Source organism: Capricornis sumatraensis, chromosome 15 (genome assembly GCF_032405125.1).
Source record: "Capricornis sumatraensis isolate serow.1 chromosome 15, serow.2, whole genome shotgun sequence".
In the NCBI taxonomy this organism is placed as follows: domain Eukaryota; kingdom Metazoa; phylum Chordata; class Mammalia; order Artiodactyla; family Bovidae; genus Capricornis; species Capricornis sumatraensis.
In genome coordinates, this window is record NC_091083.1 from 43,641,472 (window position 1) to 43,667,151 (window position 25,680).

General features: G+C 44.4%; 1 protein-coding gene and 1 pseudogene across 1 annotated transcript; one reads left to right on the forward strand and one right to left on the reverse strand.

Moving 5' to 3' along the window:
• Window positions 1-267: 267 nt before the first annotated feature.
• Window positions 268-12,032, reverse strand: LOC138091104 (S-phase kinase-associated protein 2-like; annotated as a pseudogene).
• An 11,322-nt stretch (window positions 12,033-23,354) lies between these two features.
• On the forward strand, window positions 23,355-23,734 carry LOC138091669 (large ribosomal subunit protein eL42). The gene has a single exon (XM_068987593.1). The coding sequence runs from the start codon at window positions 23,378-23,380 to the stop codon at window positions 23,696-23,698; it is 321 nt and encodes a 106-aa protein (XP_068843694.1). The 5' UTR covers window positions 23,355-23,377; the 3' UTR covers window positions 23,699-23,734.
• The last annotated feature ends 1,946 nt before the right edge of the window (window positions 23,735-25,680 follow it).

A 25,680-nucleotide genomic window follows, 5' to 3' on the forward strand; every position in this document is an offset into this window, starting at 1 on the left:
GCCACCTCATCCGAAGAGTTGACTCACTGGAAAAAACTCTGATGCTGGGAGGGATTGGGGGCAGGAGGAGAAGGGGCCGACCGAGGATGAGATGGCTGGATGGCATCACAGACTCGATGGACGTGAGTCTGAGTGAACTCTGGGAGATGGTGATGGGCAGGGAGGCCTGGCATGCTGCGATTCATGGGGTCGCAAAGAGTCGGACACAACTGAGCGACTGAACTGAACTGAAACAGCTCTGAGACCAGGCTGTGCCGTGTTGGCCAGTCAGGAGTCAGGGCGCGGGTGTTGCTGATGTCGGCACTTGCGGGATGGGCGGCAGGCCCCTGCATGAATGTCCTGGGGACGATCAAGCAGCCTTAAATGCTGCCCAGCCTTGCTCCTCAGGGTGCAGAGAGCGGCGATGCTGACAAACCTCAGTATCAGCGACTCTGAATCAGAGTGTGATCTATGTGATTTACAAGGATGGGTTCTATATGGGTAAGACTTTTAAAACAGTGTTAACTTTCTGAATTAGCTCATAGTTTCCTTTTTATGTGTGCATAAGAATGGAATTTTTAAAAACTTTTTATTTTGCATTGGGATAGAACTGATTGACAATGTTGCGATAGTTTCAGGTGAACAGCAAAGGGACTCAGTACATATATATGTATCCATTCCCCCTGAAACTCCTCTCCCATGGTGGATTTTTTTTAATTAAAAAACTTTTAAAAAAGTTCCCTAGTGGTCCCTGGAGTGATTGGGACTCCAAGTTTTCACCACCAGGGTCCCAGATTCTATCCATGGTCAGGGAACTAAGATCCCACAAGCTGCAAGGTCAAAAATAAAAATGAAAATTTTAAAATCATGGTAAAATTCACGTAACGTGAAATTTCCTACCTTACCCATTTTCAAGTATATGGCTCAGTGGCTTTAAGCACATTCACCTTGTGCAACCATCACCACCATCTGTCTCCAGAACTCTTTTTATCATGTACAGCTGGGATTCTGGCCCCTTTATGCAATAACTGAGAAGGCTGAGCTCTAAAAAACTGATGCTTTTGCAATGTAGTGTTGCAGAAGACTCTTGAAAGTCCCTTGGACTGCAAGGAGATCCAACCAGTCAATCCTAAAAGAAATCAATCCTGAATATTCATTGGAGGGACTGATGCTGAGGCTGAAGCTCCAATACTTTGGCCACCTGATGCAAAGAGCAGACTCATTGGAAAAGACCCTGATGCTGGGAAAGATTGAGGGCAGGAGGAGAAGAGGATGACAGAGGATGAGATGGTTGGATGGCAGCACCGACTCGAAGGACATGAGTTTGAGCAAGCTCTGGGAGATAGGGAAGGACAGGGAAGCCTGGTATGCTACAGTTCATGGGGTCCCAAAGAGTCAGACACAACTGAGCAACTGAACAACAAATGCAATAACTCCCATTCCTGCCACCAGAACAAACCAGTCTCCAAGTCTCACACAGGTCCATCTGATCAGTAGCGGCTCCCAAAATCACAGCAGAACTCCAGTCCAAGGAGTCTGGAGGGAGTCGTTTAGTGAGGTGCCCTCAGGGCCTAGATGGAGGTAGGGACCACTCTGCCATCTGTGCTGTCAATGCCCACCAGCCCTGGTCCAGGAAGACTGGGAAGGGATTGTTCGAAACAGAGAAACCCGAGCAGAGGCTAATTTTGTGACTTGGAACCACCAAAGCTGACCTTGCTTGAACTCTGTCCCAAGGGACCCATGCCTGTAACTCCCACTGGAGGCCTCTACAAGGTCCCGATGGCAATGGGACATCACACATCCTCCAGGATGAGACCCTATCAGGGCCAGTCCAGGCTGAAGACCTTATGAAGACCTTCTGAAAGGCCCATGAAATCTGTTTTTGCAACTGCTGGGACTTGGCTGTCCTGGAACTTCTCATCTCAGTGAATTGCTCCTCTAATGCGTTTCCTTTCCCAACCACCCAAGTGCCTCTTGGGCCCCCCCTACCCCAGGCTTTCCCAGTTGCCATGTGGTCTGAGGGTTTTGCTGTTGACGGGTGGGGTTGTTTATGCCCAGTTCTCTGTCGGGTCAGCTTGTGAGTTCCCTCCTTCCTTTCCTCACCAAAAAAAAAAAGAGGAAAGCAAACAACTACAAATCCTAACAGCTTTTATCCAGTTCTCAAGCTTTCATCCACTTTCAGTGCTCCTGTCACCAGCGGTTGTGTCATCAGCAGAGTGCTTTGGGGACAATCAGATTTTGATGCATCAAACTGGCAAAAACACATTAAAGGAGATCTCAGTAATTCCAGCCCCAAATCCAAGCAGATAAGGATTAGATTACTCAAGAACAGATGCCGAGTGACAGAAACTGAACTCATCCAACGAGAAAGCTCATTAGTATTCAGTACCCAAGACCCCAAGTCTAACCGCTTTGGGTAGTGGGTTTTATATATTTATTTCAAAATCATCTGGAAATCTCTGGCTCCTGGAGGTAGCTCCCTTTAAATCTTTTTTGACAGACACAGTGTCGCCATTTGCCTGCCTCCAGTGATGTTTTCCATTTCCTCAGGCCGGTCCAACCTTTGACACCAAGACTAATATTTGGTGACAGATGGCTCTGTGAGCTTCTGGTAAGGCCATATCTCACTTTTGGAATGCAAGCGATAACCGGGTGCCTCTAGAGACTTATTTATTATACTATTATTACGCACAAATTCATTCGATGTAAAACATTCTGCCAGTCAACTTGAACCCTCTCTTCCCCAGCTGTCACATTGGCAGCTCAAAGGACAGCGACAGCTGATGCTGATGGACAGGATGTCTGCCATCTCCTGTCTTCCCAAATTTAAAGCCGGATTCTTCCCTATCGAGGGAATGTGCTAGAGGACAAGAGCTAGGAAGGCACTCTGCAGCATCCTGCTGGTTAGTAACCATGGCAGTTTGCTGAGAGTCCCTTGGACTGCAAGGAGATCAAACCAGTCAATTCCAAAGGAAATCAACCCTGAATATTCATTGGGAAGACTGATGCTAAAAGCTGATGCTCTCGTACTTCAGCCACCTGATGCAAAGAGTTGACTCACTGGAAAAGACTCTGATGCTGGGGAAGATTGAGGGCAAAAGGAGAAGTGGGCAGCAGGATACGAGATGGTTAGATAGCATCACCAACTCAATGGACAAGAATTTGAGCAAACTCCAAGAGATAGTGCAGGACAGAGAAGCCTGGCGTGCTGCAGTCCATGCAGTCACAAAGAACTGGACACAACTTAATGACTGAACAACAACAACAAAGTTTCCCAAGCGGTGTTTGCAGGGCCCTGCTGCCAGGCTTCCTAGCACTTGTGAGCATACTTATGGCAACGATATGAAATCAGCTGAAAGTGGACCACCTCGCTCTCTCCAGAGTCACAGGAATGCTGTCAGTCTTCCATCCTGGTCCCAATTCTTGCCAAGCGCCAGTTCTTTCCCCTTTTCAGAGATGCCAGCATCCAATCTCCAAGCTCAAACATTTCTCATAGATACCTTGGTAATAATATAAGAGGTAATGATTTGTTCAGTCACTCACTTAATAAAGGCATGCAGTAAATACTAGCTAATGGTATTATTGGGCTTTCCAGGTGGCACTAGTGGTAAAGAACCCACCTGCCAATGCAGGAAGCATAAGAGACACGGGTTTGATCCCTGGGTCAAGATAATCCCCTGGAGGAAGGCATGACAACCCCCTCCAGTATTCTTGCCTGAAGAATCCCTTGGACAGAGGAGCCTGGAAGGCTACAGTCCACAGGGTTGCAAAGAGTAAGACATGACTGAAGCAACTGAACACGCATGCATGCACCAGTGTTATCACTTGCTGTTTCCTGGTGGCTTAGCTGGTAAAGAATCAGCCTGCAATGTGGGAGATCTGGGTTCGATCCCTGGGTTGGGAAGATCCCCTGGAGAAGAGAACAGCTACCCACTTCAGTATTTTGACCAGAAGAATTCCTTGGACTGTATAGTCCATGGAGTTGAAAAGAGTTGGACATGACTGAGCAACTTTCACTTTCACTTTTCTGTGGAAACACATGTAAAGGACAGCCCTGTGCATGGATTCAATCAGGAGGCTGCCTTTGGAGGGAGTCTCAGAGGACTAATAGGAGTTAGACAAGTGGACTACTGGGGACTTAGTAGTTCTGGGCATGAGTGTGCCAGGGGAGGGGTTACATGAATAGCTAACCATTTTTTCCTGTGAGCAGTTAGAATTTTCTTATGTGAAGAGAGCTCATGTTAGGCTCCTGAGTCTCCCATTTTAACCCCACAGTGACCTTAAACCTCAGCAAGTCCTCTTGGGAGAATGTGGGAGAGGAACGATTATTAATATATTGGATTGGCCCAAAAGATCATTCAGGTGTTTTGGTTTTTTTTCCCCATAAGGACTGACAGGAAAACCCCTATGAACATTTTGGCATTAAACAAAACTTTTCACAAGAAGAAACAGGTATATGCACAGTAATAATTCTTAGTTTGCACATTATCTTGCCCAAAGTTGAATAACTTCACAAGTTTCTTCTTCCTTTTTTTTTTTTTTTAACTTTTACTTATTTATTTATCTGGCTGCATCGGGTCTTAGTTTTGTCATGTGGGATCTTTGGTTGCTGCTCATAGACCCTCTGTTCATGGCTCACGAGCTTCAGAACTCGAAAGCTCAGTAGTTGTGGCTCCCAGACTTAGCTGCGGCATGTGGAGTCTTAGTTTCCCCACCAAGGATTGAACCCACGTCCCCTCCATCACAAGGCAGATTCTTAACCACTGGCCCATCTGGGAGGTCCCACACAAATTTCTTGGTATTGCGTGGAAGGATTCTGAAGGTTCCTGGGGCACTTATTGGCATAGCCCATGTGCAGGTTGGAGAAGAATTTCCAGACCTGAGGCAAAATAAGAGAAGAATAAAGTTTATTAGAGTGGGAGACACTATTAGAACAGCAGAGTGGTTCAAGTGAGAGCTGACCTCTTATGCGGGCTAGTAGCCGATTTTTATAGCCTCAAGACAGAGAAAATTCCTACTGGAATGGTGGCATTAGTGATTGGATAGAATGCTATAGAGGGGTAGCCGGGTGGGTATTTTACCTAACATGGGATCAGGCAGCTGGCAGGTTTAGATTCAGAGGCTCATGGCAACAGTTGCCATGGGGCTTGGTCAGTTCCAGAGATTTTTTTCCTGTGACCTTGATACAGGGCTCCGCACATAATGTTGCCCTCACGTCACATGGGAGAGTCTGAATTTTATTCTAATAAATGCACATTTAACAAATGTTTACAAGGACTTTCGAGGGTTTATTTGTGACCTGAATCCTTTAAGGTGTAGTGCCTTTCCAAGAGTCTTCTGCCTAGAGGGAAAGGACCAGGACCCTGGTTTAGCCAGCTCCCACCTCCAACCCTCTCCCCCAGGAAATCTCCAGAAACAGAATATTGCAGGGACCCCATGGGCAATACAATGACCTGGGAAATCAAATATCTTCCCTGTTTCTTCCTACAGAAGAAGCTCTGCGAGAACTGGGTAGGGACAGATTGCATCCCATCTTCTCTGTGGCCTCAGGGGAAAAACTGCTGATTAAAAACGGAAGGTTGATATCATCCCCGCTGAGCAAACTTGAGATCCTTGAAGAGCCTCTCAACCCAGTAGGACTCTCAAGCCCTGCTCGGAGTGATCAAAAGAAGACTCAAAGCTTTCCCCTTGGAGGCCCATCTTGGCCTGAGCTCATCATCAAGTGAGGAGCGTCTGGATGTTTATGTGGCCAGTCCTGCCCCGGTCAGAAAAGCAGTCATCACAGCACCTCACTTTATCACTTCCTGCAGAACCTAGATTCCAAGTCACATCAAGCCTCTCTTGTCAGAACAGGGGGGGTTGACATTGGCCCACGTGAGTCTAGAGTAGCACGCCGGCTCTCAGTTGCAAAACTGGTCTGTGGCCTTACTTGACCCCTTCAGCCTAATGCTGCATCCATTTGCCAAACCCAACCAGCTCCTTCATCAGGGCAGCAGAAAGCTGCTAAGATTTTAAATAGATGTCAGATATTATTATAGCTGCTGTTTGGGGTCATGGCCTTCTCCATCCTGGTGGTTACAGGCAGGTAGTCTGACCTAGCTATATTCTCATGGAGGGGGAGAGGCAGGGTAAGGGATGCTCCCTGGCCCATAAGAGGCAGACCACAGGCTGGGGAGAGGCCCCTTGCCTCTTCATCCATACCCACCAGCACGCTGACCTGGCCTCCGATGCTTTCCCCATGAGGCTGTCTCTGCCTGGGCTTCCCTAAGTCCTGCTTGGATTCCCCACCTCTTCACCTGGCACATGCAACTTAACAAGGAGAAAACCAACATCCCCAGGCTGGGACCTCAGCGGGAGCTGTTGGCCAGAATGGCAACACCTGGCCTCTCCACGTGGTTTCTTGGCATCCTCATAACCTGGTGGATGAATTGAGAGAAAGCAAGAGACACTCTCCCTTCACGGTGGAAGCTGTATTGCCTTGTCTAACCTGGTGCTGCACTCAATATGCCAGGAAATTTAGAAAACTCAGCAGTGGCCACAGGACTGGAAAAGGTCAGTTTTCATTCCAATCCCAAAGAAAGGCAATGCCAAAGAATGCTCAAACTACCACACAACTTCACTCATCTCACATGCTAGTAAAGTAATACTCAAAATTCTCTAAGCCAGGCTTCAGCAATATGTGAACTGTGAACTTCCAGATGTTCAAGCTGGTTTTAGAAAAGGCAGAGGAACCAGAGATCAAATTGCCAACATCCGCTGGATCATCGAAAAAGCAAGAGAGTTCCAGAAAAGCATCTATTTCTGCTTTATGGACTATGCCAAAGACTTTGACTGTGTGGATCACAATAAACTGTGGAAAATTCTGAAAGATGGGAATCCCAGACCACCTGACCTGCCTCTTGAGAAACCTATATGCAGGTCAGGAAGCAACAGTTAGAACTGGACATGGAAAAACAGACTGGTTCCCAATAGGAAAAGGAGTACATCAAGGCTGTATATTGTCACCCTGCTTATTTAACTTATATGCAGTACATCATGAGAAACGCTGGGCTGGAAGAGGCACAAGCTGGAATCAAGATTGCTGGGAGAAATACCAATAACCTCAGATATGCAGATGACACCACCCTTATGGCAGAAAGTGAAGAGGAATTAAAAAAGCTCTTGATGAAAGTGAAAGAGGAGAGTGAAAAAGTTGGCTTAAAGCTCAACATTCAGAAAACTAAGATCATGGCATCTGGTCCCATCACTTCATGGCAAATAGATGGGGAAACAGTGGAAACAGTGTCAGACTTTATTTTTGTGGGCTCCAAAATCACTGCGGATGGTGATTGCAGCCATGAAATTAAAAGACGCTGACTCCTTAGAAGGAAAATTATGATCAACCTAGATAGCATATTCAAAAGCAGAGACATTACTTTGCCAACAAAGATCCGTCTAGTCAAGGCTATGATTTTTCCAGTGGTCATGTATGGATGTGAGAGTTGGACTGTGAAGAAAGCTGAACACCAAAGAATTGATGTTTTTGAACTGTGGTGTTGGAGAAGACTCTTGAGAGTCCCTTGGACTGCAAGGAGATCCAACCAGTCCATTCGAAAGGAGATCAGCCCTGGGATTTCTTTGGAAGGAATGATGCTAAAGCTGAAACTCCAGTACTTTGGCCACCTCGTGGGAAGAGTTGACTCATTGGAAAAGACTCGGATGCTGGGAGGGATTGGGGGCAGAAGGAAAAGGGGCCGACCAAGGATGAGATGGCTGGATGGCATCGCCGATTCGATGGACGTGGGTTTGGGTGAAATCTGGGAGTTGGTGATGGACAGGGAGGCCTGGTGTACTGCAATTCATGGAGTCGCAAAGAGTCAGACATGACTGAGCGACTGAACTGAACTGAACTGAAGTGAACCTGGCTTCAGAGAAGGCAATGGCACCCCACTCCAGTACTCTTCCCTGGAAAATCCCATAAACGGAGGAGCCTGGTAGGCTGCAGTCCATGGGGTTGCTAAGAGTCGATCATCACTGAGTGACTTCACTTTCACTTTTCACTTTCATGCATTGGAGAAGGAAATGGCTATCCACTCCACTGTTCTTGCCTGGAGAATCCCAGGGACGGGGGAGCCTGGTGGGCTGCTGTCTATGGGGTCACAGAGTCAGACACAACTGAAGCGACTTAGCAGCAGCAGCAACCTGGCTTCAGGAGTCACATACTATCCCTTCTGCTACATCTGCGTTGGAATCAAGTCAATCAGGCCAGTCAAATTCAAAGGAGGGAAATGACGAGAACAGTGCTACAGCAGGTTCAGAGCTGTTTTAACTTTACCATGCATCTGCACAACTGTCAAAGTTCACTGACCATTTAAGAACTGTTCACCATATGGTTGGTTGTGATATTATGACTTATCATAAAATATATATATATTTGGTCTTGGTCTCCCAGTTCCTGGCACAGAGCTCCTGAAATCCAGGGAATTTTCCAAGTTCTGAGAGCTAGTAGAGATTTCTTCTGTGAGGTTAATGAGGCTGGAGAACCAGCCTTGATTGGATGGTTGGGAATTTCAGTTCCACCTTCTGGTTTCAGGGGAGGAGAGAGGGCCTGGAAATGGACCCAGTGATACATCATGCCCACCAGATGAAGCCTGCAGAAAAGCCAAAAGTATAAGTTTGGAGAGGGTCTGAGTTGATGAACGTATTGAATTGGAGGAAATGGTGGACCCTGGAACAGGAAAGCTCCATGCCCCTCCCCACCCCCTAGCCCCATGCATCTCTTCCATCTGCCTGTTCACGGGTGAGGTCCTTTTATAACAAACTGATAAGATAGTAAAGAAAGCTGAGTGCTGAAGAATTGATGCTTTTGAATTGTAGTGTTGGAGAAGACTCTTGAGAGTCCCTTGGACTGCAAGGAGATCCAACCAGTCCATTCTAAAGGAGATCAGCCCTGAATATTCATTGGAAGGACTGATGCTGAAATTGAAACTCCAATACTTTGGCGACCTGATGCGAAGAACTGACTCCTTGGAAAAGACTCTGATGCTGGGAAAGATTGAAGGCAGGAGGAGAAGGGGATGAGAGAGGATGAGATGGCTGGATGGCATCACTGACTCAGTGGACATGAGTTTGAGTAAACTCTGGGAGTTGGTGATGGACAGGGAGGCCTGGCATGCTGCAGTCCTTAGGGTTGCAAAGAGTCGGACACAACTGAGCAACTGAACTGAACTGATAAGCTAGTAAGTAAAATGCATCTCTGAGTTCTGTGAGCCACCCTAGCAAATTAATGACTTCCTGAGGAGAAGGTCACAGGCACTTCTGATCTACAGCCCCTGGGTCAGAAGCACACATGATGGCCAGGCCTTCAGGTGGTCTCTGAAGTCTCAGAGGAGGACAGTCTTGGGGGACAGAGCCCTCAACCTGTGGGACTGTATGCCAACAGGGATGGTACCTCCACAGAGACCCTTTGTTCCTTTTCTTGTTCAAAACTTGCTCTTCTCAAGATTGAGGAGTGTAAACTTTTAAAAAATGCACAAGGACTTCCCTGATGGTCCAGTGGCTAAAACCCCGCACTCTCACTGCAGGGGGCCCAGGTTCGATCACTAATCAGGGAATGGGATCCCACATACTGCAACTAAGAGTTTGCATGCTGGAACTAAAGATCCTGGTGCAAGCAAATAAATAAATCAATATCTAATTTTTTTTAAAAAGGCTGTTAAAAAGTGCACGATGTGAGAGTTACAAGTTAAGTTTTACTTGAGGCAAAATGTGCTGAGAAACTGGTCTCAAGAGGTTGGGGGGAAGGTCAGTATAGACGTGACTTTTGGTGAAGGGGGAAGTACATACCATCAAGCATATATTTTTCAAGGAGATTTCTACTGGTTTCGTGAAGCCTGTGCTAGTCACAGGGAACCATCTTCACCATGGACAATTTCAGTGCTTTTTCTAGATATGGGGAGATACAAGAATTGGGCTCCTAAAATCAGCTCCTGGAAATATCTGCCTGAAAACGTGTCCTGCCAGTCCCCACCCACCTCCAGGACTGAGGGCCTCATTTCTGTTCTCCACCCTGAACTCCTTTCATGGGGTGTTGAAGGTCAGCAGCTGCAGCAGAACATGATTTAATCTTTCTAGAGGTAAATAAGTAGATAAGTATTAGTCCCTCAGTCATGTCTGACTCTTTTCAGGCAAGAGGCAAAACCCTATTGCATTCTCTAGGCAAAAATATTGGAGTGGGTTGCCATTTCCTCCTCCAGGGAACCTTCCCAACTATACATAAAGGGGACTTCATTAATGGGCATTAGAGGATACCCCAGGTTAGCTTGTCATAGAAATCTGTCTCTTGAGCCTTTAAATTCTATGCCAGTTATAAACCTCTGGTTGGCTTATCATTTATTCCTTTATTTAGGTTTTAAGGTGAATACGTTGGGGCTATTTGTTCCCATCAACCTGATTGCAAATCTAAAGGCACAGTTGAGATGTCTATTTTTCTTGATATCCTCAGATGATATTGCTGCAAATCTACTCTGATTCTCATTCTGTTCAGCTTACAATACAAATAGCTTATTATTTTTTGCAACCTATGTCTTACAATAAAGCAGTGCTGAAAAATTAAATAGAAGAAAGTTCAGTTGCCATATAGGCTATGAAAAAGATTTGCTGGTGGTGATTTTTAAGCCTGATTCTAAATAGATTTTCTAAGAAGGGCACTTGGAAAATGTGGTTCAAATTTTGCTATTTAAGCTATCTTGAAATTAAAGGTTCACTCTCCCTAAAATTTCAAAAAGCATAGAACTTAGGCTTTTGAGGGTATAGCAGTGATAAAAGCTTTCAAAATCATTTCTATAAAGCAACATTTCACAGTTTTTTCTCTTCAATGGTTCTCTAATATAATTCTAGAAGGAAGGCAACAGAAAATTAAGAATAAAAATAGCTGAGCTCTCCACAGTTGGGCTTCCTGCCTACTTTTCCTGTTCAAAGAAAAGAGGAGACACCATCTTGCAACAGATGCATTCTACACAACTGGGCTTCTCCAGTGATAGTCAGCATTTGATGCCCCATATCCCTTGGTTCTTGTTGCCAATGGTCAGCCTGGTGATGGTGGTGAAATGGGGGCAATTAATCTGTAGATCAGGGAGGGCTTCCTTTAACAGTTGAGGGTTACCATCCAGCATGATTCCAAAGACCTGTAGTGTTTTTAGGGTGGGAATTTCTCCAAGTTCAAGTAAAGTTTCAGGTATTATGTCATAGCACCAACTGAGTGCTATGTTGGAGGTAGCTAAGTTGGTAAATATCTAGAAAGCAGTCATTTTTCAGCATAACACTATCACTTAAGTCTAGGTGGACAAGATTGGGACATCTTCCCAACTGAGGTAGAGACATCTGATCTCTGCAGATTCTTTCAGTACCTGCTGAGATTCAGCTGGATGATGGTCTCTGACACGTATGCTGCTGCTGCTGCTGCTGCTGCTGCAGCTAAGTTGCTTCAGTCATGTCAGACTCTGTGCAACCCAAGAGACGGCAGCCCACCAGGCTGCCCCGTCCCTGGGATTCTCCAGGCAAGAACACTGGAGTGAGTTGCCATTTCCTTCTCCAATGCATGAAAGTGAAAAGTGAAAGTGAAGTCGCTCAGTTGTGACTAACTCTTAGTGACCCCGTGGACTGCAGCCTACCAGGCTCCTCCATCCGTGGGATTTTCCAGGCAAGAGGACTGGAGTGGGGTGCCACTGCCTTCTCCCAACACATGTGCAATAGCCACGTATATGTACTTTTCAGCAAAGTCAAAGTACCAAGAGAGTTTTAGCTCATCCAATCTGGAACAGCTGCTCAGCAAAATCTTCAGGGCAGATTCAGAGAATCCAGAACACCCAGAAAAGTTGAATTTCAGTAAATTTGTATTCTTAGCAAGATTATCAACAATGGGACCAGAAAGCTGGAGGCCTTCCAGGCTGAGATTCCCCAACTTGGAGCAGTGAGAGAAGGCCGTGGAGGCTAGAAACATCGATCACTGAGTTCGACAGGTCCAGGTGCTGTAGACAAAAAGGGCTGAAATATTCAACTAACAATTGGTCCATAAATGATCATGGGCAGCAGAAGGCAACCCCCCGTCAGGACAGAAGCCGACCAACCACATCTGGGTAAGGGTTTCTGCCTGTGAGGTCTACAGTCTGCCGGAGAGACTCATCAAACTCTAGACAATGCTGTCTCTTAACAAACACTGGAGACTTTCAGGAGTTCAGGGAGGCACAGACAGGAAAAGGTTCCTAAGAGTAGCTCGTCTGGAAGGGAGTCCCAAGATATAGCTGGAAAGTTCTCTCGGTTTAGCTTAGGTCTGCAGATAATCGTAAAGTCCTTGTCATTCCCTTTGCTTTTCAGCTGTTTTCATGGGGGACTCTGTGGGTGGCCTAGGTTTGAAAGCAGTTCCTGGCAGATGTTCTCACTGTCCATCTCCCTCCTTCTCTAGGGTGGAGACCCCCATGCCTGAAAGCAGTCAGAAGTCTAGAACCCCATCACCACCTGAAACTGGTGGTAGCATTGGTACTCTTGTTGGGAGTCTCCTGGAAGTGTTTCCTGTGTGTGGCGTCTGCAGGTTGGGGAGTTTTAAATGTGCTCATTAATTGCAGAGGTGCCTGCCTCCCGGATTCCCACTTTGGTCTGTAGAGGCATACCAAATAGATAGGTGGATAGCAAGTGCCAATTTGTAGTTGACAGGAATACCAAAGAAAGGTGGAGGGGCAGATATTGTAACCAAGAAGTACCCCTTGGGGCCTTCCTGGGTTGCCTCCCCCACTACCCACATCGTCTGCTTTAGCTCCTCTCATAGCTCAGATGGTAAAGAATCCGCTTGCAGTACAGGAGACCCGGGTTCGATCCTTGGGTCAGGAAGATCCCCTGAAATGGCAACCCACTCCAGTGTCCTTGCCTGGAAAATCCCATGGACAGAGGAGCCTGGTGGGCTGCAGTCTGTGGGGTCTCAAAGAGTGGGACACGACTGAGTGACTAACACACACACAAAATATCTAGATAACAATATTGGATGCAAATTTCCTGAGTGGTTTTAAAGATGTAAAAGCCTCCCAGTCTCCAACAAATGGAAGATGTTGACTACTTGAAGACCGAGAGCACAGACCCCCAAGCCTCCTGGAGCCTGAGGACTGATACTCTGAATCCCTGTGATACCATCCTTCTGCCTCACCATCAGCCAGTCAGATGATTGCACAAGCTGACCTCAGATCTGTGACACTACTCCCTTCTCTGGCCCTAAAAATGCTTTCCCATAACTTTTTTGGAAACTAGAGGTTTCTCAGGGCAAGAACTACCTTGTCTCCTTACATGGCCCAGCAGTAAAACTTTCTCTGCTCCAAACTCTGACGTTTCAGTTTGTTTGGCCTCACTGTGCATCGAACGCACGAACTTGCATGAACGTGGTCTGATGCTGTCTTGGGGTAGACAGTGTCAGAACCTAGTTGAATTGTAGGACACTCAGCTGGTATCAGAGAATTGCTTGATGGAGAATTGCAATTACACACAGAAACTGGGGTCAGAAGCTATATGTTAATTATAATCCAATGTTAGGGCTTCCCAGGTGATGCTAGTGGTAAACAACCCCCCTACCAGTGCAGGAGACGTTAGAAATCACAGGCTCGATCCCTGGGTTGGGAAGATCCCTTGGAGGAGAGCGTGGCAACCCACTCCAGTATTCTTGCCTGGAGAATCCCATGGACAGAGGAGCCTGGCAGTCTACCATCCACAGAGTTGCACAAAGTCAGACATGACTGAAGCAACTTAGCACACACGTGCAAACTCCAATTTTAAAGAATGGAAAATGGCTCTTCTTGACACTAAAATACAGCCCAAACCCCACTCTCACGCTCTATCCCTAGGCCCTGTTTTATTTTACTCCATAGCATTTATCACAACCCAATTACATATTGTTTCTTCACTTAGTTGCTCCCTACCCCAAGCAAGACTGTAGAATCTAGGAGAACAGGACATTTTTTATAAACACCCAGCACCTGTAAAAGAGGCTGACACAAAGCTGTGCAGTCAAGGTCTATCAAACGCCACCAAAAGCATTGAATGACTGCAGGGAGGGAAGCCCCATTCAGCTGAAAACAAGCGGCAACAAGTTGTGTATGTCAGTGTATTCAGTGAAAATCACAAATGCCACAGGCATTTGGACAAGGAAGGGGTGTCTATACTGGATGGTTAGAGCCAGAAGAATCCTCAGAGGTACTGGGTTTAGCAAGTGGCTTTACAGGTGAGGACGGTGAGGTCCCAAGGAGGTGAGAGGCTTGTTCAAGGCCACACAGCAGTAGGTCTAGAGTCAGGCCAGTGACTTGGGTCACTATGTAAACTTAAAGCTCCACATGTCTTATTCCTCTCTCCAATGAAGCATCTTTTAGGGCCGTAGCATCCATAGCCTGACAGTGGTGGTTGGCTGGGCAAAAATGAATGAGATTTCAGGAGGAGACTATGGACTGGGTAGTAAAAGTCAGGCTCACATGCTGTGGGATCTCTGGGTACTAGACAGAGGGAAACGTATTCTTTGGAGCTTTACTTGATTCACCTTGGGTCATGGGATCAGCTGCATGAAAAATAGTTCCAGTCTTTCGTATGAAATCCTGTTTTTCCCAGACATCAGCTAAAGTGCTCACTGTAAAAGATGGAGGTTTCTAAGCCAGTTGTCCTTAAGTAAGTGATCCCATGATAGAAAGATAGAAACACGTGACTGCCGTTCACACACAGAAAAGCTTGCAGGTTCTTACTTTGTTAACTTTCTGAGAGCACTAACTAATTTGAGGCACTCTCCCATGGTGCTGGACTAGCTCCCACATTGTGCAGCTAGAAGCTGAATCATGACTCATTTCTGCATCACACAAGTGTCCAATTCTGTCTTAGTTCTTATTCAAGTTTCTTGAGTGATTCCATTTGAGTAACATGTTCTAAGACAAAGATGTGCACTAGTCCAGGTAGAAGATTCATTTCAGAAAAGAACACGAAGATTTGCAGAACAGTGGGAATCAGTTAAAAAAAAAAATACAAGAAATGGGACATGGTGCTTGCATGCTTTCTACACCGATGCACTTTCTCCTTCAAACTGGTATGGTTTTAGCAAATTTAGCCAAGCGAGCCACTGGTAATTTTTTAAAATGCACAGTTCTTCTCTCAGCCATCCTTGTTTTCATCTTCATAATTAGCTTTACCTTGAAGAGTGAAAGTGAAAGTCACTGAGTCGTGTCCGACTCTTTGTGACCCCATGGACTATACAGTCCATGGAATTCTCCAGGCCAGAATACTGGAGTGGGTAGTCATTCCTTCTCCAGGGCATCTTCCCAACCCAGGGATCAAACCCAGGTCTCTCACATTGCAGGCAGATTCTTTACCAGTTGAGCCACCAGGTAAGCCCACCTTGAAGGGTGTTAACTACAAATTGGCAAGAGTGTCAACTACGAATTGGCACTTGCCATCTACCTCTACAGGATTAAAGCATGTGCTGCTTATCTTCGACACCACCTGAAAGGAATTCAGGGTGGAGAGCAGTAATGAGATCCTCTGTGCTGGGGGTTGGGGGTGGGGGGGAACTGATAGGACACATCTCCAGATAGTTAGATATTTTCAGGGGCCAATTTTATGAGCCCAATTCTTATATCTTCTTTATCTAAAAAAGCATGAAATCCTTCATGGTGACAGCTGCTCCTCATGACCAGCAGAAACCTTCTGCAAAAAATAACGTGCTTAATTTCATGTACTCCACCTTCGCCAAAACCACATATATGCTGATCTTCCGCCTTGCCCCTTTGAGCAGTTTCTCAGAGCTATCTGAAACACTGTCTCCCAGGCTACAGTCCTCATTTTGCCTCAAACAAAACTTAACTTGCAACTCTCGCACTGTGTATTTTTTAAGTTGACAAGAGAAAACAGCTGAGTGAACAGGGTGAAATAAACCCTTTCTTCCTCTTTGTAATCATCATGAACTGTACATTTCAGTTTTCCTGTTTGTGCTTCAGATAAAATTGTATCAGCCCATGTGGTCACTTCATGCTCGCTTAGAGCTGTCTGCTACTTGCCCTTTTTGACTGCTGCAGTGACCCACACCCATCCTACAGAGACTCTACAAATGTATCTACTACTATGCCTTGCTCACAGTAGATACTCAATAAATGCCTGAAGACTGAATCTGTGAAGAGAATGCCCTCTATACTCCCCTCCCTTCAAAAAGAGGATTTCTGAAATCTTACAAACATGCTTGAAATGTTTAGAGACAAACAAAATTTCAAGATTCATGGTATCTGTGAAATTTGTCTTAAGAATGTGCATAAGTCACACATCTGAGTTAGGACTTAAAACTGATCATTTGGCCGGTGGGTATGTGGTCACAGACAATGAGGCAGAAAGAGGAGGAAATCCATGTGCAGTCCTGGAAGCACTGCCACTTATGTTTGGCTCAGTTGAGGACAAGCAAGTAGTTCAATTGTGTGTGAGTGAGTGAAGTATAAGTATACTAGCGAGGTAGAAAAGCAAAATAATGAAAAACAGAAGGCAGAGGGCCAAAGATGCTAGTCTAAGGAGTATGAATTCCACTCACAGAAATCAGAGAGCCTCCTAAGGTTTAAGACAATGACAAGAATGCTCATAGAGGCCATGCCTATAATCATCAAACATATATAACATAAATGTTGCTTGGTTGTATCCGGCTCTTTGTGACCCCGTGGACTGTAGCCCATCAGGCTCCTCTGTCCATGGGGATTCTGTAAGCAAGAATACTTGAGTGGGTTGCCATGCCCTCCTCCAGGGAATCTTCCCAATCCAGGGATCTAGTCCAGGTCTATATGGCAGGTGGATTCTCTACCGTCTGAGCCAACAGGGAAGCGATATATGTTACCAGCAATTCTTATTCCTAGTATTTTCCCTAAAGAAATGAAAAGTGTATTTGCAAACACACAAAAAAATTGTACAAGGGTGTCCACAGAAACTTTATTCCAAAAAACTGGAAACAACTCAAATATCCACCAAGAGGTAAATGGTCCAAGAAATTGTGGTACGTCGACATAGCAATTAACAAAGGATTGATTCACAGAATATGGATGTTTCAAAACCATTATGCTGAGGAAAAGACGTCAGACACAAGACTGCAAATGGCAGGTTTCACTTACAGGAAAACCTAGAAAAAAAAACCAAAAACTTGCCAGGTGGCGCTAGTGGTAAAGAACCTGCCTGCCAATGCAGAAGACGCAGGTTTGATCCCTGGGTCAAAAGGATCCCCTGGAAATGGCAACCCACTCCAGTACTTTTGCCTAGAGAATTCCATGGACAGAGGAAACTGGCAGGTTACAATCCATGGGGCTGCAAAGAGTCAGACATGAACGAGCACACAAGCACGCACTAGAAAAACTATTCTAATCTATTGGAACAAAATGCAGATTAATTGTGCCTGAGGCCAGGGGTGAGGGGAGGAGTTGCCACCCCATGCACAAGAGCACAGGGAACTTTGTGTGTGTGTGTGTGGGGGGGGGCAATGAAATTATTCTATATCCTTGTTGTAGTGATGATTTCGCAAGTACATACACCGGTCAAAATTCATTGAAGTGTACACTTGAAACAGATGCACTTCAATGTATGTAAATTAAAGCGAAACGAAGTTGGTTTTAAAAAAGAAAACAGAACTATATTTGGGCACAGCACTACCTACGGCAAAGAGGAAACAGGACAGACTTTCCTAAGGTGCTTGTCCTTTAGCCTGAAAGTGAGGTGCAGCCTGTGACATAGAGGCCCTGCTCTGTAGCACCATGGACAGCACCATCGGGGGGCCCATGGCCAAGGAACCACGTGGAAAGAAAGAAGCCAAGAATGCCTGTGCGGTGTGTGTGTGTGTGTGTGTGTGTGTGTGTGTGTGTGTGTGTGTGTGTGTGTGTGTGTGGAGGGGATGGGATCCCTGGAGTTAATTAATGCATGTCGTTCTAGTGAAGATCTTACCTACTGGCTTGTCCTTCAAGATTCTTCCCAGTCCTACTTCCCATGAAGTCTTACTTGAGTTCCTGCCCACACTAGCCTTTTCCTCTTTCTCTCTTCTGAACTTTTACAGTAAGTCCTGTTTGTTTAATTTTGGGGGGGGGTAACTATGGCCTTTTTTTTTTTTTTTTCCTTCTTGTACTGCTCTTTCAGTTGCTTATTGCTACTTAATTTGAAATGTGGTTGCACTTTACATCATCTGCTACTTACTGCCAGGCCCTGAAGAGGGCACTGTCTGGATCCCCCTCAGTGACTCCAGAGACGTCAGGCAGTATTTGTGTATGTTCTTGATTCACGTTGGTTTTCACTTCCTGAAAGTGGACTCTGTTAATAATTTGGCACAAGGAAGAGACATAACAATTCTCTTATGATTGAACTTAAGGGCTAAGTAGGAAGATACTGGGGCTTCCCAGGTGACTCAGTGGTAAAGAACCTGCCTGCCAATGTAAGAGACATGGGTTTGATCCCTGGGTCGGGAAGATCCCCTGGAGAAGGAAATGGCAACTTACTCCAGTATTCTTGCCTGGAAAATCCCATAGACAGAGAAGCCTGGCGGGCTACAGTCTGCGGGGCGGCAAAAGAGTTGGCCACGACTCAGCGACTAAACAACAACAAGAAGAGATACTGAAGTTTGTAAGCCCTTTGGTAATTCATCTCTGTTTCTACTTTGATTGACTGACCATAATTTCTACCACAAAGCCAATACCCTATTCAGGTGATGTAGTCTCTGCAGCAAACTGAAATCCAGTTGATGTATTTCCCTGATGATTTCATATCTCCACGATTTTTTTTTCAATCCTGAATTTCAGCCAGGGCAGTCACATTTGTATTTGAAGCCTGCCAACTCTGGCCAGAAATCGGGTGTCCGCTTAAGACACACCTTGACAAGTGGATTAGATGTTCCAGTAAAAGGCAGATAAATGTCACTCATGTCACTATAAATAAAAGTCTAGGCCTGCTTATCAGCTTGTAGGGTTGAGGTTGTACCTTCAACACTTCTGAGTGCTTCACGCTTTATTATCCTTGAAACGAGTCCTTTTCCCTCCAGTCTCTCTACTTACACACCCAGAGGGAATTATTACCATTTGACTCCTTGGAACATGTGCCTTCTGTCAGTGTCCTGTCTTTTGCTTTAGGAGACAACATAACCTGTGGCCTTAAACAGAAATCTGCCAGGATCTTCTCAGATGTCATATTATGGAATGAAATGTAGCAGGAGGCTTTCACGGTGCTGATCCAGAACGTCTTGTACCTGCTTTATAAGCAAATCACATTCTAGCGGACTTTGACTGTTTGGGTTTATGTTTTAGAGCATGGGATTCACTGAAATCCATGTAATAATAAGTATGATTTAGATTTGTGGTTTTGGTCAAATCCTGTTCTTTGAAACCAATTTATGTACAGCCAGCCAAACTTTGCAAAAATGTCAGTCACAACGTGTCACACTTACAAACATACAGCATCAATTCTAAAAGTATCTGAGGGATAAAAGGCCTTGAAAAAAAAAGAAAGATTTTTGTGGTTGGAGAAATTGAGAGATGGAGCATGCAAAAAGGCTCTAAAATGGCCACAGAAATGTAGGCCACTTAATGCAATTTAACCCTAAAGTCATTTCATTACAGTTTCCCTTTCTCAACATTTTGGGGTACGATGCTCATTGTTTAATGTCTTTGGTTAACTTAAGGTGTGAGCACAGATGGAGAAAGTTGAGAGGGAAATAATCTTTCTGAATACATTCATCAATGTGTACAGATGGAGGCCTTACAAATGCATCTTTCAGTTATCTACATTTCTGAGCTGCATTCTGAAGTTCAGCCAGGACAGGACTGCATAGGAACAAACATGCTTTCACCAACGTCATGTTCATTTGTACCTGTGAATTACACTTGGTGATAATGATTGCCTATTGTGTTGCAAGGAGCATTTGAGACAAGATCTCAATATATCAAAATCCTAGAAATCTGAAAAAGTAGCTTTGGATTGGGTTCTAAGAGCAGAAATTTGTTGATTCTATTTCCATTTCTTATGTCTTAAGATAGAGGTTCTCAAAGTGTTTGGCCTTGGGGCTCCTTTATACTCTTAAAAATTATCCAGAAGACGGTGGAGGAATAGGACAGGGAGACCACTTTCTCCCACACAAATTCATCAAAAGAACATTTAAACGCTGAGTAAATTCCACAAAACAACTTCTGAATGCTGGCAGAGAATATCAGGCACCCAGAAAAGCAGCCCATTGTCTTTGAAAGGAGTTAGGAAAAATTATAAAAGACAAAAAAAGAGACAAACGAGGTAGGGACAGAGCTCCATCCCGGGAAGGGAGTCTTAAAAAGAGAGACGTTTCCAAACACCAGGAAACACTCTCACTGCCAAGTCTGTGGCGAGCCTTGGAACCTCAGCAGGCAACATAACTGGGAGGAAAACTAAATAAATAATTAAAACCCACAGATTACCTGTCCAACGGTAACTCCCCCATGGAGAAGGAGCGCAGATGCCTGCACCTGCCACTAGCAAGCTGGGGCTGGGCAGGGAGGCGCGGGCTGCATCGCTTAGAGTAAGGACGGGGCCTGAATGCCCCGAGGGCAGTCTGAACGAACTAACTTGGGCTCGCAAACCAGACTGTGGGACAGCTACCATGCAAAAAGCCCTAACCTAAGACACCGTCAGGTCCACTCACAGAACAAAAGACTGAACAGAGATAGCTGGCTGCAGACCATCCCCCTCTGGTGACAGGCAGCCAGAGCTAGAAGGGGGCAATCGCAGCCCCAGAGAAACATTATCTACCAAACTGCAAACAGGCTTCTTTACTAACTAAGACTTCTTGGGGTTCTGGATGGTCAACATCCGCCTGAGAAGGTGCACCGGTTGTACACCCAGACAACCCAGCGGCAGGGATGAGCGAGGCGATAAGTCACATCGACTGCGCTCGCCAAACACCTCATCACCTGAGCTGCTTGGACCTGGGAAAGGCACAAACGCAGGCCCAACCGAGTCTGAGCCTCTGAGGACTACCTGAGTGCCTGAACCTGAGCGGCTTAGACCTGGGAGGTGCATGCAGCCCAGGGCCGGCCTAGGACGGTTCCTGGCGGAGCAACCTAGAGCCTGAGCAGTGTGGGCAGGGAAAGCACATGCACGGTGAGCAGGGGCAGGTCCAGTGTGGCTGAGACACTGCGAGCACACGCAGTGTTATTTGTTTGCAGCATTCCTCCCTCCCCACAGCACGACTGAACAAGTGAGCCTAAAAAAATGTCCACCACCACCCCCCTTGTGTCAGGGTGGAAATCAGATACTGAAGAGACCAGCAAACAGAAGAAGCTAAAACAGAGGGAACCGCCTTGGAAGTGACAGGTGCAATAGATTAAAACCCTGTAGTTAGTACCGACTACATAGGAAGGGGCCTATGCTGCTGCTGCTGCTAAGTTGCTTCAGTCGTGTCTGACTCTGTGTGACCCCATAGAAGGCAGCCCACTAGGCTCCTCTGTCCCTAGGATTCTCCAGGCAAGAATACTGGAGTGGGTTGCCACTTCAGGAAGAGGCCTAAGGATCTTGAGAAAGATAAGCCAGACCAAGGAACTATCCAAAAATGAATTGACCCCACACTGTCTACCACAACACCAGAGAAAGTCCTAGATATATTTTTACTATTTTTACAATCATTCTTCTTTAAAAAAATTTTTTTTAATTTTTAAATCCTCTATTACTCCTTTAATTTTCATTTTTATAACCTACTATTACTTTGCAATAAAAAGACCCTATTTTTTTTAAAGCAAACTTCATGTGTATATATATATATATATATACACATATATATATATTATAATTTTTGTGACTTTGTCTTGTGATTTTTTCCTTCTTTTCTTTAATACTGTATTTTTGAAGATCCAACCTCTACTCTAGATTTTTAATCTTTGCTTTTGGTATTTGTTATCAATTTTATACCTTTAAGAACTCAATCTTCAGTACCCATTTTTATGTGGGAGTGAGATTACTGGCTTGACTGCTCTCTCCCTCTTTGGACTCTCCTTTTTCTCCACCAGATCACCTCTGTCTCCTCCCTCCCCTGTCTCTTCTCTACCCAACTCTGTGAATCACCAGTGTGTTCCAGACGGTGGAGAACACTTAGGGAACTGATTACTGGCTGGATCTGTCTCGCTCCTTTTGATTCCCCCCTTTTTATCCTCCTGGCCACCTCTGTCTCCTTCCTCCCTCTTCTCTTCTCTGTATAACTCCATGAACATATCTGAATAGTCCAGACTGTGGAGCACACATAAGGAAGTGATTACTGACTAGCTTGCTCTCTCCTCTTTTGATTCCACCTCATCTCATTCAGGTCAACTCTAACTCCCTCCTCCCTCTTTTCTTCTCCATGTAACTCTGTGAACCTCTCTGGGTGTCCCTCACCATGGAGAAACTTTTCATCTTTAACCAAGATATTTTATCAATGGTGCTGTATAAAAGGAAAAGTCTTGAGGCTACTGTAAAAATAAGACTGAAGACCAGAAGCAGGAGGCTTAAGTCCAAATCCTGAGAACACGAGAGAACTCCTGACTCCAGGGAACATTAATTGACAGGAGCTCATCAAACTCCTCCAGACTGTAACCAGCACCACCCAAAGGCAAACAAGTTCCAGAGCAAGACATACTACACAAATTATCCAGCAACACAGTAACACAGCCCTGGGCTTCAATATACAGGCTGCCCAAAGTTACTCCAAAATCACTGACATCTCATAACTCATTACTGGACACTTCATTGCACTCCGGAGAGAAGAAATCCAGCTCCACCCACCAGAAAATCGACACAAGCTTCCCTAACCAAGAAACTTTGACAAGCCACCCATACAACCCCACCCAAAGCGAGGAAACTCTACAATAAACAGAACTCCACAAACGGCCAGAATACAGAAAGGCCACCCCAAACTCAGCAATATAAGCAAGATGAAGAGACAGAGGAATAACCAGCAGGTAAAGGAACAGGATAAATGCCCACCAAACCAAACAAAAGAGGAAGAGATAGGGAATCTACCTGATAAAGAATTCCAAATAATGATAGTGAAAATGATCCAAAATCTTGAAATCAAAATGGAATCACAGATAAATAGCCTGGAGGCAAAGATTGAGAAGATGCAAGAAAGGTTTAACAAGGACCTAGAAGAAATAAAAAAGTCATTTTATAATGAATATTGCAATAAATGAGATCAAAAGCACTCTGGCAGAAACAAATAGCAGAATAACGGAGGCAGAAGATAGGATTAGTGAAGTAGAAGGTAGAATGGTAGAGGTAATAAATGAATCAGAGAGGAAAAAAGAAAAACAAATTAAAAGAAATGAGGACAATCTCAGAGACCTCCAGAACAATATTAAACACTCCAACAGCTCTTTCTTTCTGTGCTGGTATCGCTCTCGCGAACATGGTGAATGTTCCAAAAACCCGCCGGACTTTCTGTAAGAAGTGTGGGAAGCATCAGCCCCACAAAGTGACACAGTACAAGAAGGGCAAGGATTCTCTGTATGCCCAGGGAAAGCGGCGTTATGACAGGAAACAGAGTGGCTATGGTGGGCAGACTAAGCCGATTTTCCGGAAAAAGGCTAAAACTACAAAGAAGATTGTACTGAGGCTTGAATGTGTTGAGCCCAACTGTAGATCAAAGAGAATGCTGGCTATTAAGAGATGCAAGCATTTTGAGCTGGGAGGTGATAAGAAGAGAAAGGGCCAAGTGATCCAGTTTTGAGCTTCGTATTTTATTATGAAGACAATAAAAATGCCATCAATAAAATCCTCTTAAAAAATAAAAATAAAAAAAAAAAAACACTCCAACATTGGATTCATAGGAGTCCCAGAAGAAGAAGACAAAAAGAAAGACCATGAGAAAATACTTGAGGAGATAATAGTTGAAAACTTCCTTAAAATGGGGAAGGAAATAATTACCCAAGTCCAAGAAACCCAGAGAGTCCCAAACAGGATAAACCCGAGGTGAAACACCCCAAGACACATATTAATCAAATTAACAAAGATCAAACACAAAGAACAAATATTAAAAGCAGCAAGGGAAAACAACAAATAACACACAAGGGCATTCCCATAAGGATAACAGCTGACCTTTCAATAGAAACTCTTCAGGCCAGGAGGGAATGGCAAGACATACTTAAAGTGATGAAAGAAAATAACCTGCAGCCCAGATTACTGTACCCAGCAAGGATCTCATTCAAATACGAAGGAGAAATCAAAAGCTTTACAGACAAGCAACAGCTGAGAGAATTCAGCACCACCAAACCAGCTCTCCAACAAATGTTAAAGGATATTCTCTAGACAGGAATCACAAAAAGGGTATATAAACTCGAACCCCAAACAATAAAGTAAATGGCAATCTGATCATACTTATCAATAATTACCTTAAACGTAAATGGGTTGAATGCCCCAACCAAAAGACAAAGACTGGCTGAATGGATACAAAAACAAGACCCCTATATATGTTGTCTACAAGAGACCCACCTCAAAACAGGGGACACATACAGACTGAAAGTGAAGGGCTGGAAAAAGATATTCCATGCAAATAGAGACCAAAAGAAAGCAGGAGTAGCAATACTCATATCAGATAAAATAGACTTTAAAACAAAGGCTGTGAAAAGAGATAAAGAAGGACACTGTATAATGATCAAAGGATCAATCCAAGAAGAAGATATAACAATTATAAATATATATGCACCCAACATAGGAGCACCACAATATGTAAGACAAATGCTAACAAGTATGAAAGGGGAAATTAACAATAACACAATAATAGTGGGAGACTTTAATACCCAACTCACACCTATGGATAGATCAACTAAACAGAAAACTAACAAGGAAACACAAACTTTAAATGATACAATAGACCAGTTAGACCTAATTGATATCTATAGGACATTTCACCGCAAAACAATGAATTTCACCTTTTTCTCAAGCTCACACTGAACCTTCTCCAGGACAGATCACATCCAGGGCCATAAATCTAGCCTTGGTAAATTTAAAAAAATTGAAATCATTCCAAGCATCTTTTCTGACCACAATGCAGTAAGATTAGATCTCAGTTACAGGAGAAAAACTATTAAAAATTCCAACATATGGAGGCTGAGCAACAAGCTGCTGAATAACCAACACATCACAGAAGAAATCAAAAAAGAAATCAAAATATGCATAGAAATGAATGAAAATGAAAACACAACAACCCAAAACTTGTGGGACACTGTAAAAGCAATGCTAAGGGGAAAGTTCACAGCATACAAGCATACCTCAAGAAACAAGAAAAAAGTCAAATAAATAACCTAACGTTAGACCTAAAGCAACTAGAAAAGGAAGAAATGAAGAACCCCAGGGTTAGTAAAAGGAAATAAATCTTAAAAATTAGGGCAGAAGTAAATGCAAAAGAAACAAAAGAGGCCATAGCAAAAATCAACAAAGCCAAAAGCTGGTTCTTTGAAAGGATAAATAAAATTGACAAACCATTAGCCAGACTCATCAAGAAACAAAGGGAGAAAAATCAAATCAATAAAATTAGAAATGAAAATGGAGAGATCACAACAGACAACACAGAAAGATAAAGGATCATAAGAGACTACTATCAGCAATTATATGCCAATAAAATGGACAACGTGGAAGAAATGGACAAATTCTTAGAAAAGTACAACTTTCCAAAACTGAACCAGGAAGAAATAGAAAATCTTAACAGGCCCA